A 13,665-nucleotide genomic window follows, 5' to 3' on the forward strand; every position below is an offset into this window, starting at 1 on the left:
TATACTGGGATGTCTGTACAAGCAAAGATGGGACGCATCACTGCCTGCTACTTATCAATCTAATCCTTAAGTGAATTATGAGTATTGGCAATCTGAGGTCAATAGGGCATTTGATGTGGTGACATTGCGAATGGCTGTATAATCCATTTCCATGTTCACTTTATGCAAGATCCCATTGGCACTGTGATTCTCTTGAGGATCGTGTATATGAGCGCTGGTGTAAGCCGAACGGTTAAGGGATAAAGAAAGAACAATGACATTTCCCAAATTTAATCATGTTCAATTTACTTTTTTGCAGGATATACTTACATTCCATGATATTGCTGCCTGTTTCTCGGAGGAGGAGTGGAAGCTCTTAAATGAATGGCAGGAGGAACTTTACAATAATGTAATGAAGGAAATTGAACAAACCTTGATCTCACTGGGTATGATTTCATGTTACTTCTGTGAGTTGTAAATTCTTTTAACTGGACCAGCACATCTGTTATTCTTTTCTTAAAACACATTCTCATATAATCTAATGTGTCTGTTTTGAAGACTTATAAGAGCACAGAAGTGTGGGTGGCTGGATCAGGGCCTCTCGTCAACTTTTAAAGTAGCAGGTGGCCTTATCCCTGTGATTTGTACCTGGATGTCCTCCTCTCCACGCTCATTCCAAAATGCTCCCCTTTATAGGGAATGTATGGACTTTACAAGTGTGTTGATGAGGGGAACATAAAACAAACTTCAATATTTTTAGGGTTGCAGTTTCACACTTAAGGTTTTCAGAGGTCTGTTTGATCCTGAGAAACATGAGCAAGCAGACCATTCCAAAGATCAGTTAGTTCAGTCTAGTGTTTCTGGGAGCTTGTGCTACACAGATCCGTTCCAAGAGTTTGAAGTAACATATTTAGAATATATGTATTTCTAGTCCTCACAAATCGACTGGTAAAAGCAATCCTTGCTCCTCAGGTGCGCTCCATGCCCAGTCAGGAGAAGCAGGAAACCTTTTATTGACTGTATTTACCTCTCCTTGTATAGGCCTTGGAGTTTGTTTGGTTAGGACAGAGGAACTGTCTTGACAAGGGGTGTGACAGATGTACCTAAAAAAACTGCAACAATTCATATAATCATATGATACATTTGGCTTTGATACATGAAAATGTGTTCAGAAAGCTTCAGAATCAGGTTTGAGAATTGGTAATTTGTGCTCTTTTTCAGGCTGAGAACGCTAATGGCCCAGTGTACTTTTTTTCTGGTCCTGCCTAGTCAAGCAGCCTGTATTGATTTACTCCATGGCTAAGTTTTGTTAAATGTTCCGCACATGCACAAACTACCTGGATATCCGTGTCAGCAGATCTTAATAATGGCATTCAGGGACATAAAATACTGAGGTGCTGCATTTTGTGTTTTGCACACACTTTATCTTAATTGCACCTAAAAGTGAATAACAGTTGCAAACGGATAACACAACAGCAGCTAAAATGAAAACTTTTTACAGGCTTTCAGAAAATTATACAGATGGCGGTTTGTAATTGTACCGGCAGCACAGACCATTCCACAAATGTGAGGATAACTGTTTGTGCCCTGCGGCCTTGTTCTGCTTTGCTTCAAACTAAGAGGAAAATGATGCCAAGGAATGCAGCACTCCTAGTTTGAGTAATGAATTTATTAAGGTACTTCACAGATATCAAAACACAACATGCAAAAATATAGGCATTTAACTTGAATGCAGTAAAACACATATAAATGCTAAAATAATCACAGCTGTTAAACAATGTCGGGCATAAAAAGTACAATGCATCAACTATGAATATGTATGCAGTGAATACATATATATAATAATGCCATAGATGTTACACATAGAATGGATATGGAGGAGGTATACTCCCCCCTATAGTGTTGAACCCATAAGGATCAAGTGACCATACAATTGCAGGACTGATTTTGGAGTGTACATATTACGATGTGAATGTGTTCTCCAATATGTAGGAAGGACGAAAATATCAGTCCACAAAAGAATATTAAAGCATCTAAGAGTTGTTGTTGAAAGAAATTTTAGATACCCAGTTGCCAGACACATAGCGGAAGCACATATGGGAGACATGGAAGGACTGAAGTATTTTGTAGTAAATTCAGTCCCCAGACAGTACAGAGGGGGAAATAGAGAAATGAAATTACAGCAATTACAAACAAATACATTATCAGATTAGATACTAAGGTCCATAGAGGTTTAAATATGGATGAGGAATTGTCTACTTTTTTGGCTTTGAAATGAACGAGAAAATGGAGGAACATATGAATATTTGATATTTGATATTGAGAAAGGAATTATGAAGTGTTTTATGTTGGTAATCGTTTTGGTGTATAAAAAAAAGAACAGAAAAGGATAAATAAATTTAATCATGTGACGGATGGAAAGATATAATGAATTAAGTTCAATAAGAAATTATCATGTGTTGAAATTATGAGCCTAAGGAAGTCCCAAAAGTCAGCATTGTATTGCATTTACCCACTTGGTAATCAATGGTCGCAACAATGAGATAATCACCTATTTAAAAAAGAGCTACTTAGCAAATAGTACGACATTAATTAAATAACTGAATGATATTTAATAAAAGTGCAGCAGAATAATGGTGAAGTAGCAGGCTTAGGAGGTATTTACCAACTAATCGTAAAAAATTGATTAATTTAATTCTTGCAAAAATGGAGTGGAATGATACCTTTTGGATTGGAGTATTCCATGATTATTTATTTATATAGATTGAATTATATTTTTACAAGATGGGTCTGTGCCTAATCTTTTGATGTGCGATTTGGGCAAGTTGTGAGAAAATATATGTATGTATGTGTACAGCGAAGCAAGATAATTAAGAATAAAAATGCATCACCATGGGCATCAAATCCAACGACATCATCCTGGTGCCAACCTCAAGCTGTAGAACCCTGGCCAGCTGAGACAGGAAAATCCCCAATGGGATTTTGTTCTGGACAGTGCGTCAACCCTCAAAATGAGTTCCTTCTACCTCTGGGCCAAGCCTCCCCAACTTATATACCTTAAACAAACCCAAGAGGAAGGTTCTGGCAACCTCCCGTTCACGTAAGTTATGAAATCCAAGCGCTGGCTGTAGTCAGTTTGCGTTGTAAAAACAAACAAAAGGAACGGGCCCTGCCCGATGCGCATTCCAAAGTCAGAGGAGCAGCACTTTTCCATAGTGAAAACATTGAAAGCATTCCCATGCTGAGACTCTCTTATCATGTCTATGTCCACATCCCCCATGTTATGTTCCTGAACGGTACAACCTGGTGCTGGTGAGAAGAAGTAAAAACAACTTCAGTGTAGTAAACAAGCTTTCTGGAAAAAATACCTGTGCCACCAATGTGATGGCATCTGAAGCTAAGCTAAACACAAAATGGAGTCAGAGATCAAGATGGAGTCAATGATTAAATACAGATAGCATTAAATGCCCGTAACACACCTGTAAATTATTAAGAGCTAGGAAACTCCCAAATCTTCCTCCAACCACTAGCTTACTGATTGTAAATAGTATGAAAACACACTCTTGTTGTTTTGCAGGCCCTCCCAGCCTTACACGTTAAATGTGCAAGGTCTGATTAAAATTCTGAACGCACCACTTTCTTGGAACGTAGACAAAGAGTTTAGGGCTTTAACTTCTTGGGCGCCAAGGACGTAATCCTTACGCCAGGTGGCCCGGCACTGTGGCACCACAGATGTAACCATTACATCCTTGCACTGGCCCTCGGGGGAATCCCCAGGCCAGGGATGGAAAGAGAAACGCTTCCACCCCTGACTTCCCTCCCCTGTGACGTTTGATGACATCTGCATGCGATCGTGTGCTTACCTCATCAGAGGTCACCTCCCAACGCGGTGGAAGCATGCTTCCAGCGCGATGGGGAAGAGAAATGCTTAGCATTTCTCTTCCCCTCACAAGGAAGGGGGAGGCAGAGACATCAAAAGAAAGGAAATGTGTAAGGAAATGCCTCCTTGGCATGGTTGCCCCCTGACTTTTTGCCTTGGCTGATGCTATGTTTACAATTGAAAGTGTGCTGAGGCCTGCTAACCAGGCCCCAGCACCAGTGTTCTTTCCCTAACCTGTACTTTTGTATCCACAATTGGCAGACCCTGGCATCCAGATAAGTCCCTTGTAACTGGTACTTCTAGTACCAAGGGCCCTGATGCCAAGGAAGGTCTCTAAGGGCTGCAGCATGTCTTATGCCACCCTGGAGACCTCTCACTCAGCACAGACACACTGCTTGCCAGCTTGTGTGTGCTAGTGAGGACAAAACGAGTAAGTCGACATGGCACTCCCCTCAGGGTGCCATGCCAGCCTCTCACTGCCTATGCAGTATAGGTAAGACACCCCTCTAGCAGGCCTTACAGCCCTAAGGCAGAGTGCACTATACCATAGGTGAGGGTACCAGTGCATGAGCATGGTACCCCTACAGTGTCTAAACAAAACCTTAGACATTGTAAGTGCAGGGTAGCCATAAGAGTATATGGTCTGGGAGTCTGTCAAACACGAACTCCACAGCACCATAATGGCTACACTGAAAACTGGGAAGTTTGGTATCAAACTTCTCAGCACAATAAATGCACACTGATGCCAGTGTACATTTTATTGTAAAATACACCACAGAGGGCACCTTAGAGGTGCCCCCTGAAACTTAACCGACTGTCTGTGTAGGCTGACTAGTTCCAGCAGCCTGCCACACCAGAGACATGTTGCTGGCCCCATGGGGAGAGTGCCTTTGTCACTCTGAGGCCAGTAACAAAGCCTGCACTGGGTGGAGATGCTAACACCTCCCCCAGGCAGGAGCTGTAACACCTGGCGGTGAGCCTCAAAGGCTCACCCCTTTGTCACAGCCCAGCAGGGCACTCCAGCTTAGTGGAGTGGCCCGCCCCCTCCGGCCACGGCCCCCACTTTTGGCGGCAAGGCTGGAGGGAACAAAGAAAGCAACAAGGAGGAGTCACTGGCCAGTCAGGACAGCCCCTAAGGTGTCCTGAGCTGAGGTGACTCTGACTTTTAGAAATCCTCCATCTTGCAGATGGAGGATTCCCCCAATAGGGTTAGGATTGTGACCCCCTCCCCTTGGGAGGAGGCACAAAGAGGGTGTACCCACCCTCAGGGCTAGTAGCCATTGGCTACTAACCCCCCAGACCTAAAACACGCCCTTAAATTTAGTATTTAAGGGCTACCCTGAACCCTAGAAAATTAGATTCCTGCAACTACAAGAAGAAGGACTGCCTAGCTGAAAACCCCTGCAGAGGAAGACCAGAAGACGACAACTGCCTTGGCTCCAGAAACTCACCGGCCTGTCTCCTGCCTTCCAAAGATCCTGCTCCAGCGACGCCTTCCAAAGGGACCAGCGACCTCGACATCCTCTGAGGACTGCCCCTGCTTCGAAAAGACAAGAAACTCCCGAGGACAGCGGACCTGCTCCAAGAAAAGCTGCAACTTTGTTTCCAGCAGCTTTAAAGAACCCTGCAAGCTCCCCGCAAGAAGCGTGAGACTGGCAACACTGCACCCGGCGACCCCGACTTGGCTGGTGGCGATCCAACACCTCAGGAGGGACCCCAGGACTACTCTAAGACTGTGAGTACAAAAACCTGTCCCCCCTGAGCCCCCACAGCGCCGCCTGCAGAGGGAATCCCGAGGCTTCCCCTGACCGCGACTCTTTGAATCCTAAGTCCCGACACCTGGGAGAGACCCTGCACCCGCAGCCCCCAGGACCTAAAGGACCGGACTTTCACTGGAGGAGTGACCCCCAGGAGTCCCTCTCCCTCGACCAAGTGGAGGTTTCCCCGAGGAACCCCCCCCTTGCCTGCCTGCAGCGCTGAAGAGATCCCTAGATCTCCCATTGACTTCCATTACAAACCCAACGCTTGTTTCTACACTGCACCCGGCCGCCCCCGCGCTGCTGAGGGTGAAATTTCTGTGTGGGCTTGTGTCCCCCCCGGTGCCCTACAAAACCCCCCTGGTCTGCCCTCCGAAGACGCGGGTACTTACCTGCAAGCAGACCGGAACCGGGGCACCCCCTTCTCTCCATTCTAGCCTATGTGTTTTGGGCACCACTTTGAACTCTGCACCTGACCGGCCCTGAGCTGCTGGTGTGGTGACTTTGGGGTTGCTCTGAACCCCCAACGGTGGGCTACCTTGGACCAAGAACTGAACCCTGTAAGTGTCTTACTTACCTGGTAAAACTAACAAAAACTTACCTCCCCCAGGAACTGTGAAAATTGCACTAAGTGTCCACTTTTCAAACAGCTATTTGTCAATAACTTGAAAAGTATACATGCAATTTTTATGATTTAAAGTTCCTAAAGTACTTACCTGCAGTACCTTTCGAATGAGATATTACATGTAGAAATTGAACCTGTGGTTCTTAAAATAAACTAAGAAAATATATTTTTCTATACAAAAACCTATTGGCTGGATTTGTCTCTGAGTGTGTGTACCTCATTTATTGTCTGTGTGTATGTACAACAAATGCTTAACACTACTCCTTGGATAAGCCTACTGCTCGACCACACTACCACAAAATAGAGCATTAGTATTATCTCTTTTTACCACTATTTTACCTCTAAGGGGAACCCTTGGACTCTGTGCATGCTATTCCTTACTTTGAAATAGCACATACAGAGCCAACTTCCTACATTGGTGGATCAGCGGTGGGGTACAAGACTTTGCATTTGCTGGACTACTCAGCCAATACCTGATCACACGACAAATTCCAAAATTGTCATTAGAAATTCATTTTTGCAATTTGAAAGTTTTCTAAATTCTTAAAAGTCCTGCTAGGGCCTTGTGTGTTAAGTCCCTGTTTAGCATTGTCTTTTTAGAGTTTAAAAGTTTGTTAAAAGTTTGAATTAGATTCTAGAAACAGTTTTAGATTCTTAAAAAAAAGTATTCCAACTCTTAGCAGAATAATGTCTGATACAGAGATGCAGGTGGTGGAACTCGACACCACACCTTACCTCCATCTTAAGATGAGGGAGCTAAGGTCTCTCTGTAATATAAAGAAAATAACCATTGGCTCCAGACCTACCAAAATTCAGCTCCAGGAGCTGTTGGCAGAGTTTGAAAAAGCCAACCCCTCTGATGATGACATCACAGAGGAAGAAATTAGTGACTTGGAGGCCAATGTCCCTCCTCCAGTCCTAAATAGGGAGAACAGGACCCCTCAAGTCCTGTCTCCAACTGTGTTAGTCAGAAATAGTGAGTCCCTCACAGGAGGGTCCCACATTTCTGAAATCACTGAGGATGCTCTCAGTGAAGATGACCTCCTGTTAGCCAGGATGGCCAAAAGATTGGCTTTAGAGAGACAGCTCCTAGCCATAGAAAGGGAAAGACAAGAGATGGGCCTAGGACCCATCAATGGTGGCAGCAATATAAATAGGGTCAGAGATTCTCCTGACATGTTAAAAATCCCCAAAGGGATTGTGACAAAATATGAAGATGGTGATGACATCACCAAATGGTTCACAGCTTTTGAGAGGGCTTGTGTAACCAGAAAAGTGAACAGATCTCACTGGGGTGCTCTCCTTTGGGAAATGTTCACAGGAAAGTGTAGGGATAGACTCCTCACACTCTCTGGAAAAGATGCAGAATCTTATGACCTCATGAAGGGTACCCTGATTGAGGGCTTTGGATTCTCCACTGAGGAGTACAGGATTAGGTTCAGGGGGGCTCAAAAATCCTCGAGCCAGACCTGGGTTGACTTTGTTGACTACTCAGTGAAAACACTAGATGGTTGGATTCAAGGCAGTGGTGTAAGTAATTATGATGGGCTTTACAATTTATTTGTGAAAGAACACCTGTTAAGTAATTGTTTCAATGATAAACTGCATCAGCATCTGGTAGACCTAGGACCAATTTCTCCCCAAGAATTGGGAAAGAAGGCGGACCATTGGGTCAAGACAAGGGTGTCCAAGACTTCAACAGGGGGTGACCAAAAGAAAGGGGTCACAAAGACTCCCCAGGGGAAGGGTGATGAGACAACCAAAACTAAAAATAGTAAAGAGTCTTCTACAGGCCCCCAAAAACCTGCTCGGGAGGGTGGGCCCAGAGCCTCTTCACAAAACAATGGGTACAAGGGTAAAAACTTTGATCCCAAAAAGGCCTGGTGTCATAGCTGTAAACAGCATGGACACCAAACTGGAGACAAGGCCTGTCCCAAGAAAGGTTCCACTCCAAACTCCCATCCAGGTAACACTGGTATGGCTAGTCTCCAAGTGGGATCAACAGTGTGCCCAGAGCAAATCAGGGTCCACACTGAAGCTACTCTAGTTTCTGAGGGTGGGGTGGATTTAGCCACACTAGCTGTCTGGCCGCCTAACATGCAAAAATACAGACAGCAACTCTTAATTAATGGGACTAGAATAGAGGGCCTGAGGGATACAGGTGCCAGTGTCACCATGGTGACAGAGAAACTGGTTTCCCCTGGCCAATACCTGACTGGAAAAACTTACACAGTCACCAACGCTGACAATCAGAGAAAAGTACATCCCATGGCAATGGTTACTTTAGAATGGGGAGGGGTCAATGGCCTGAAACAGGTGGTGGTCTCCTCAAATATCCCAGTGGACTGTCTGCTTGGAAATGACCTGGAGTCCTCAGCATGGGCTGAGGTAGAACTAAAAACCCATGCAGCAATGCTGGGTATCCCTGAACTGGTGTGTGTGAAAACAAGAGCACAGTGCAAGGCACAGGGTGAACAAGTAGAGCTGGAGTCTGGAAGAATGGCCCAGCCTACCAAGAGAACAGGAAAGTCAGTTGGGAAACCAACTGCAACACAGCAAAAGAAAGGGAACCTCTCTTCTCAGGAAGAAGTTCTGCCCTCTGAGGGAACTGAGCCTTTGGAGCTTGAACCTTACCAGGTTGAGCTCTTAGGCCCAGGGGGACCCTCAAGGGAGGAGCTGTGTAAGGGACAAGAAACCTGTCCCTCTCTTGAAGGCCTTAGGCAGCAAGCTGCTGAAGAGTCCAAAGGCAAGAAAAATGGAACACATAGGGTCTATTGGGAAGATGGGCTCCTGTACACTGAGGCCAGAGACCCCAAACCTGGTGCCACTAGGAGAGTGGTAGTGCCTCAGCTGTTCAGGAAGTTCATCCTAACATTGGCCCATGACATTCCCCTTGCTGGACATTTGGGACAAACCAAGACGTGGGAGAGGTTAGTCAACCACTTCTACTGGCCCAATATGTCCAACATGGTTAAGGAGTTTTGCCTCTCCTGCCCCACCTGTCAAGCCAGTGGTAAGACAGGTGGGCATCCAAAGGCCCCCCTCATTCCACTTCCAGTGGTGGGGGTTCCCTTTGAAAGAGTGGGTGTGGACATAGTTGGTCCACTAGAACCTCCCACAGCCTCAGGAAATATGTATATCCTGGTAGTAGTGGATCATGCTACCAGGTATCCTGAAGCTATTCCCCTTAGGTCGACTACTGCCCCTGCAGTAGCCAAGGCCCTCATTGGTATCTTTACCAGAGTGGGTTTCCCTAAGGAGGTGGTGTCTGACAGAGGTACCAACTTCATGTCAGCATACCTAAAGCACATGTGGAATGAGTGTGGAGTGACTTATAAATTCACTACACCATACCATCCACAAACTAATGGCTTGGTTGAGAGATTCAACAAGACATTAAAAGGCATGATCATGGGGCTCCCAGAAAAACTCAAAAGGAGATGGGATGTCCTCTTGCCATGTCTGCTTTTCGCTTACAGAGAGGTGCCACAGAAGGGAGTAGGATTCTCACCCTTTGAACTTCTGTTTGGTCATCCTGTAAGGGGACCACTTGCCCTTGTTAAAGAAGGCTGGGAGAGACCTCTCCATGAGCCTAAACAGGACATAGTGGACTATGTACTTGGCCTTCGCTCTAGAATGGCAGAGTACATGGAAAAGGCAACCAAAAACCTTGAGGCCAGCCAACAGCTCCAGAAGTTTTGGTATGACCAAAAGGCTGCACTGGTTGAGTTCCAACCAGGGCAGAAAGTCTGGGTTCTGGAGCCTGTGGCTCCCAGGGCACTCCAGGACAAATGGAGTGGCCCTTACCCAGTGCTAGAAAGGAAGAGTCAGGTCACCTACCTGGTGGACCTGGGCACAAGCAGGAGCCCCAAGAGGGTGATCCATGTGAACCGCCTTAAGCTCTTCCATGACAGGGCTGATGTGAATCTGTTGATGGTAACAGATGAGGATCAGGAGGCAGAGAGTGAACCTCTCCCTGATCTTCTGTCATCAGACCCAAAAGATGGCACAGTAGATGGAGTGATCTACTCAGACACCCTCTCTGGCCAACAGCAAGCTGATTGTAGGAGAGTCCTACAACAGTTTCCTGAACTCTTCTCCTTAACCCCTGGTCAGACACACCTGTGTACCCATGATGTGGACACAGGAGACAGCATGCCTGTCAAAAACAAAATCTTTAGACAGTCTGACCATGTTAAGGAAAGCATCAAGGTGGAAGTCCACAAGATGCTGGAATTGGGAGTAATTGAGCGCTCTGACAGCCCCTGGGCTAGCCCAGTGGTCTTAGTCCCCAAACCTCACACCAAAGATGGAAAGAAAGAGATGAGGTTTTGTGTGGACTACAGAGGGCTCAATTCTGTCACCAAGACAGATGCTCATCCAATTCCAAGAGCTGATGAGCTCATAGATAAATTAGGTGCTGCCAAATTCTTAAGTACCTTTGACTTGACAGCAGGGTACTGGCAAATAAAAATGGCACCTGGAGCAAAAGAGAAAACAGCATTCTCCACACCTGATGGGCATTATCAGTTTACTGTTATGCCCTTTGGTTTAAAGAATGCCCCTGCCACCTTCCAAAGGTTGGTGAATCAAGTCCTTGCTGGCTTGGAGTCCTTTAGCACAGCTTATCTTGATGATATTGCTGTCTTTAGCTCCACCTGGCAGGATCACCTGGTCCACCTGAAGAAGGTTTTGAAGGCTCTGCAATCTGCAGGCCTCTCTATCAAGGCATCCAAATGCCAGATAGGGCAGGGAACTGTGGTTTACTTGGGCCACCTTGTAGGTGGAGGCCAAGTTCAGCCACTCCAACCCAAGATCCAGACTATTCAGGACTGGGTAGCTCCAAAAACCCAGACTCAAGTCCGGGCATTCCTTGGCTTGACTGGGTATTACAGGAGGTTTGTGAAGGGATATGGATCCATTGTGACAGCCCTCACTGAACTCACCTCCAAGAAAATGCCCAAGAAAGTGAACTGGACTGTGGAATGCCAACAGGCCTTTGACACCCTGAAACAAGCAATGTGCTCAGCACCAGTTCTAAAAGCTCCAGATTATTCTAAGCAGTTCATTGTGCAGACTGATGCCTCTGAACATGGGATAGGGGCAGTTTTGTCCCAAACAAATGATGATGGCCTTGACCAGCCTGTTGCTTTCATTAGCAGGAGGTTACTCCCCAGGGAGCAGCGTTGGAGTGCCATTGAGAGGGAGGCCTTTGCTGTGGTTTGGTCCCTGAAGAAGCTGAGACCATACCTCTTTGGGACTCACTTCCTAGTTCAAACTGACCACAGACCTCTCAAATGGCTGATGCAAATGAAAGGTGAAAATCCTAAACTGTTGAGGTGGTCCATCTCCCTACAGGGAATGGACTTTATAGTGGAACACAGACCTGGGACTGCCCATGCCAATGCAGATGGCCTTTCCAGGTTCTTCCACTTAGAAAATGAAGACTCTCTTGGGAAAGGTTAGTCTCATCCTCTTTCGTTTGGGGGGGGGTTGTGTAAGGAAATGCCTCCTTGGCATGGTTGCCCCCTGACTTTTTCCCTTGGCTGATGCTATGTTTACAATTGAAAGTGTGCTGAGGCCTGCTAACCAGGCCCCAGCACCAGTGTTCTTTCCCTAACCTGTACTTTTGTATCCACAATTGGCAGACCCTGGCATCCAGATAAGTCCCTTGTAACTGGTACTTCTAGTACCAAGGGCCCTGATGCCAAGGAAGGTCTCTAAGGGCTGCAGCATGTCTTATGCCACCCTGGAGACCTCTCACTCAGCACAGACACACTGCTTGCCAGCTTGTGTGTGCTAGTGAGGACAAAACGAGTAAGTCGACATGGCACTCCCCTCAGGGTGCCATGCCAGCCTCTCACTGCCTATGCAGTATAGGTAAGACACCCCTCTAGCAGGCCTTACAGCCCTAAGGCAGGGTGCACTATACCATAGGTGAGGGTACCAGTGCATGAGCATGGTACCCCTACAGTGTCTAAACAAAACCTTAGACATTGTAAGTGCAGGGTAGCCATAAGAGTATATGGTCTGGGAGTCTGTCAAACACGAACTCCACAGCACCATAATGGCTACACTGAAAACTGGGAAGTTTGGTATCAAACTTCTCAGCACAATAAATGCACACTGATGCCAGTGTACATTTTATTGTAAAATACACCACAGAGGGCACCTTAGAGGTGCCCCCTGAAACTTAACCGACTGTCTGTGTAGGCTGACTAGTTCCAGCAGCCTGCCACACCAGAGACATGTTGCTGGCCCCATGGGGAGAGTGCCTTTGTCACTCTGAGGCCAGTAACAAAGCCTGCACTGGGTGGAGATGCTAACACCTCCCCCAGGCAGGAGCTGTAACACCTGGCGGTGAGCCTCAAAGGCTCACCCCTTTGTCACAGCCCAGCAGGGCACTCCAGCTTAGTGGAGTGGCCCGCCCCCTCCGGCCACGGCCCCCACTTTTGGCGGCAAGGCTGGAGGGAACAAAGAAAGCAACAAGGAGGAGTCACTGGCCAGTCAGGACAGCCCCTAAGGTGTCCTGAGCTGAGGTGACTCTGACTTTTAGAAATCCTCCATCTTGCAGATGGAGGATTCCCCCAATAGGGTTAGGATTGTGACCCCCTCCCCTTGGGAGGAGGCACAAAGAGGGTGTACCCACCCTCAGGGCTAGTAGCCATTGGCTACTAACCCCCCAGACCTAAAACACACCCTTAAATTTAGTATTTAAGGGCTACCCTGAACCCTAGAAAATTAGATTCCTGCAACTACAAGAAGAAGGACTGCCTAGCTGAAAACCCCTGCAGAGGAAGACCAGAAGACGACAACTGCCTTGGCTCCAGAAACTCACCGGCCTGTCTCCTGCCTTCCAAAGATCCTGCTCCAGCGACGCCTTCCAAAGGGACCAGCGACCTCGACATCCTCTGAGGACTGCCCCTGCTTCGAAAAGACAAGAAACTCCCGAGGACAGCGGACCTGCTCCAAGAAAAGCTGCAACTTTGTTTCCAGCAGCTTTAAAGAACCCTGCAAGCTCCCCGCAAGAAGCGTGAGACTGGCAACACTGCACCCGGCGACCCCGACTCGGCTGGTGGCGATCCAACACCTCAGGAGGGACCCCAGGACTACTCTAAGACTGTGAGTACAAAAACCTGTCCCCCCTGAGCCCCCACAGCGCCGCCTGCAGAGGGAATCCCGAGGCTTCCCCTGACCGCGACTCTTTGAATCCTAAGTCCCGACACCTGGGAGAGACCCTGCACCCGCAGCCCCCAGGACCTAAAGGACCGGACTTTCACTGGAGGAGTGACCCCCAGGAGTCCCTCTCCCTCGACCAAGTGGAGGTTTCCCCGAGGAACCCCCCCCTTGCCTGCCTGCAGCGCTGAAGAGATCCCTAGATCTCCCATTGACTTCCATTACAAACCCGACGCTTGTTTCTACAC

At 47.1% G+C, this 13,665-nt stretch overlaps 1 protein-coding gene across 2 annotated transcripts in view; it reads left to right on the forward strand.

Moving 5' to 3' along the window:
- The window catches only part of LOC138259343 (zinc finger protein 701-like), an 82,670-nt gene that overhangs the window by 10,234 nt on the left and 58,771 nt on the right, over window positions 1-13,665 (forward strand). For both annotated transcript variants that reach the window (XM_069206995.1, XM_069206996.1), the window contains exon 2: window positions 299-425. In XM_069206995.1, coding sequence (XP_069063096.1) covers window positions 299-425 — 127 coding nt within the window. The remainder of the gene's footprint in view (window positions 1-298; window positions 426-13,665) is intronic.

Source organism: Pleurodeles waltl, chromosome 9 (assembly GCF_031143425.1).
Source record: "Pleurodeles waltl isolate 20211129_DDA chromosome 9, aPleWal1.hap1.20221129, whole genome shotgun sequence".
NCBI lineage: Eukaryota > Metazoa > Chordata > Amphibia > Caudata > Salamandridae > Pleurodeles > Pleurodeles waltl.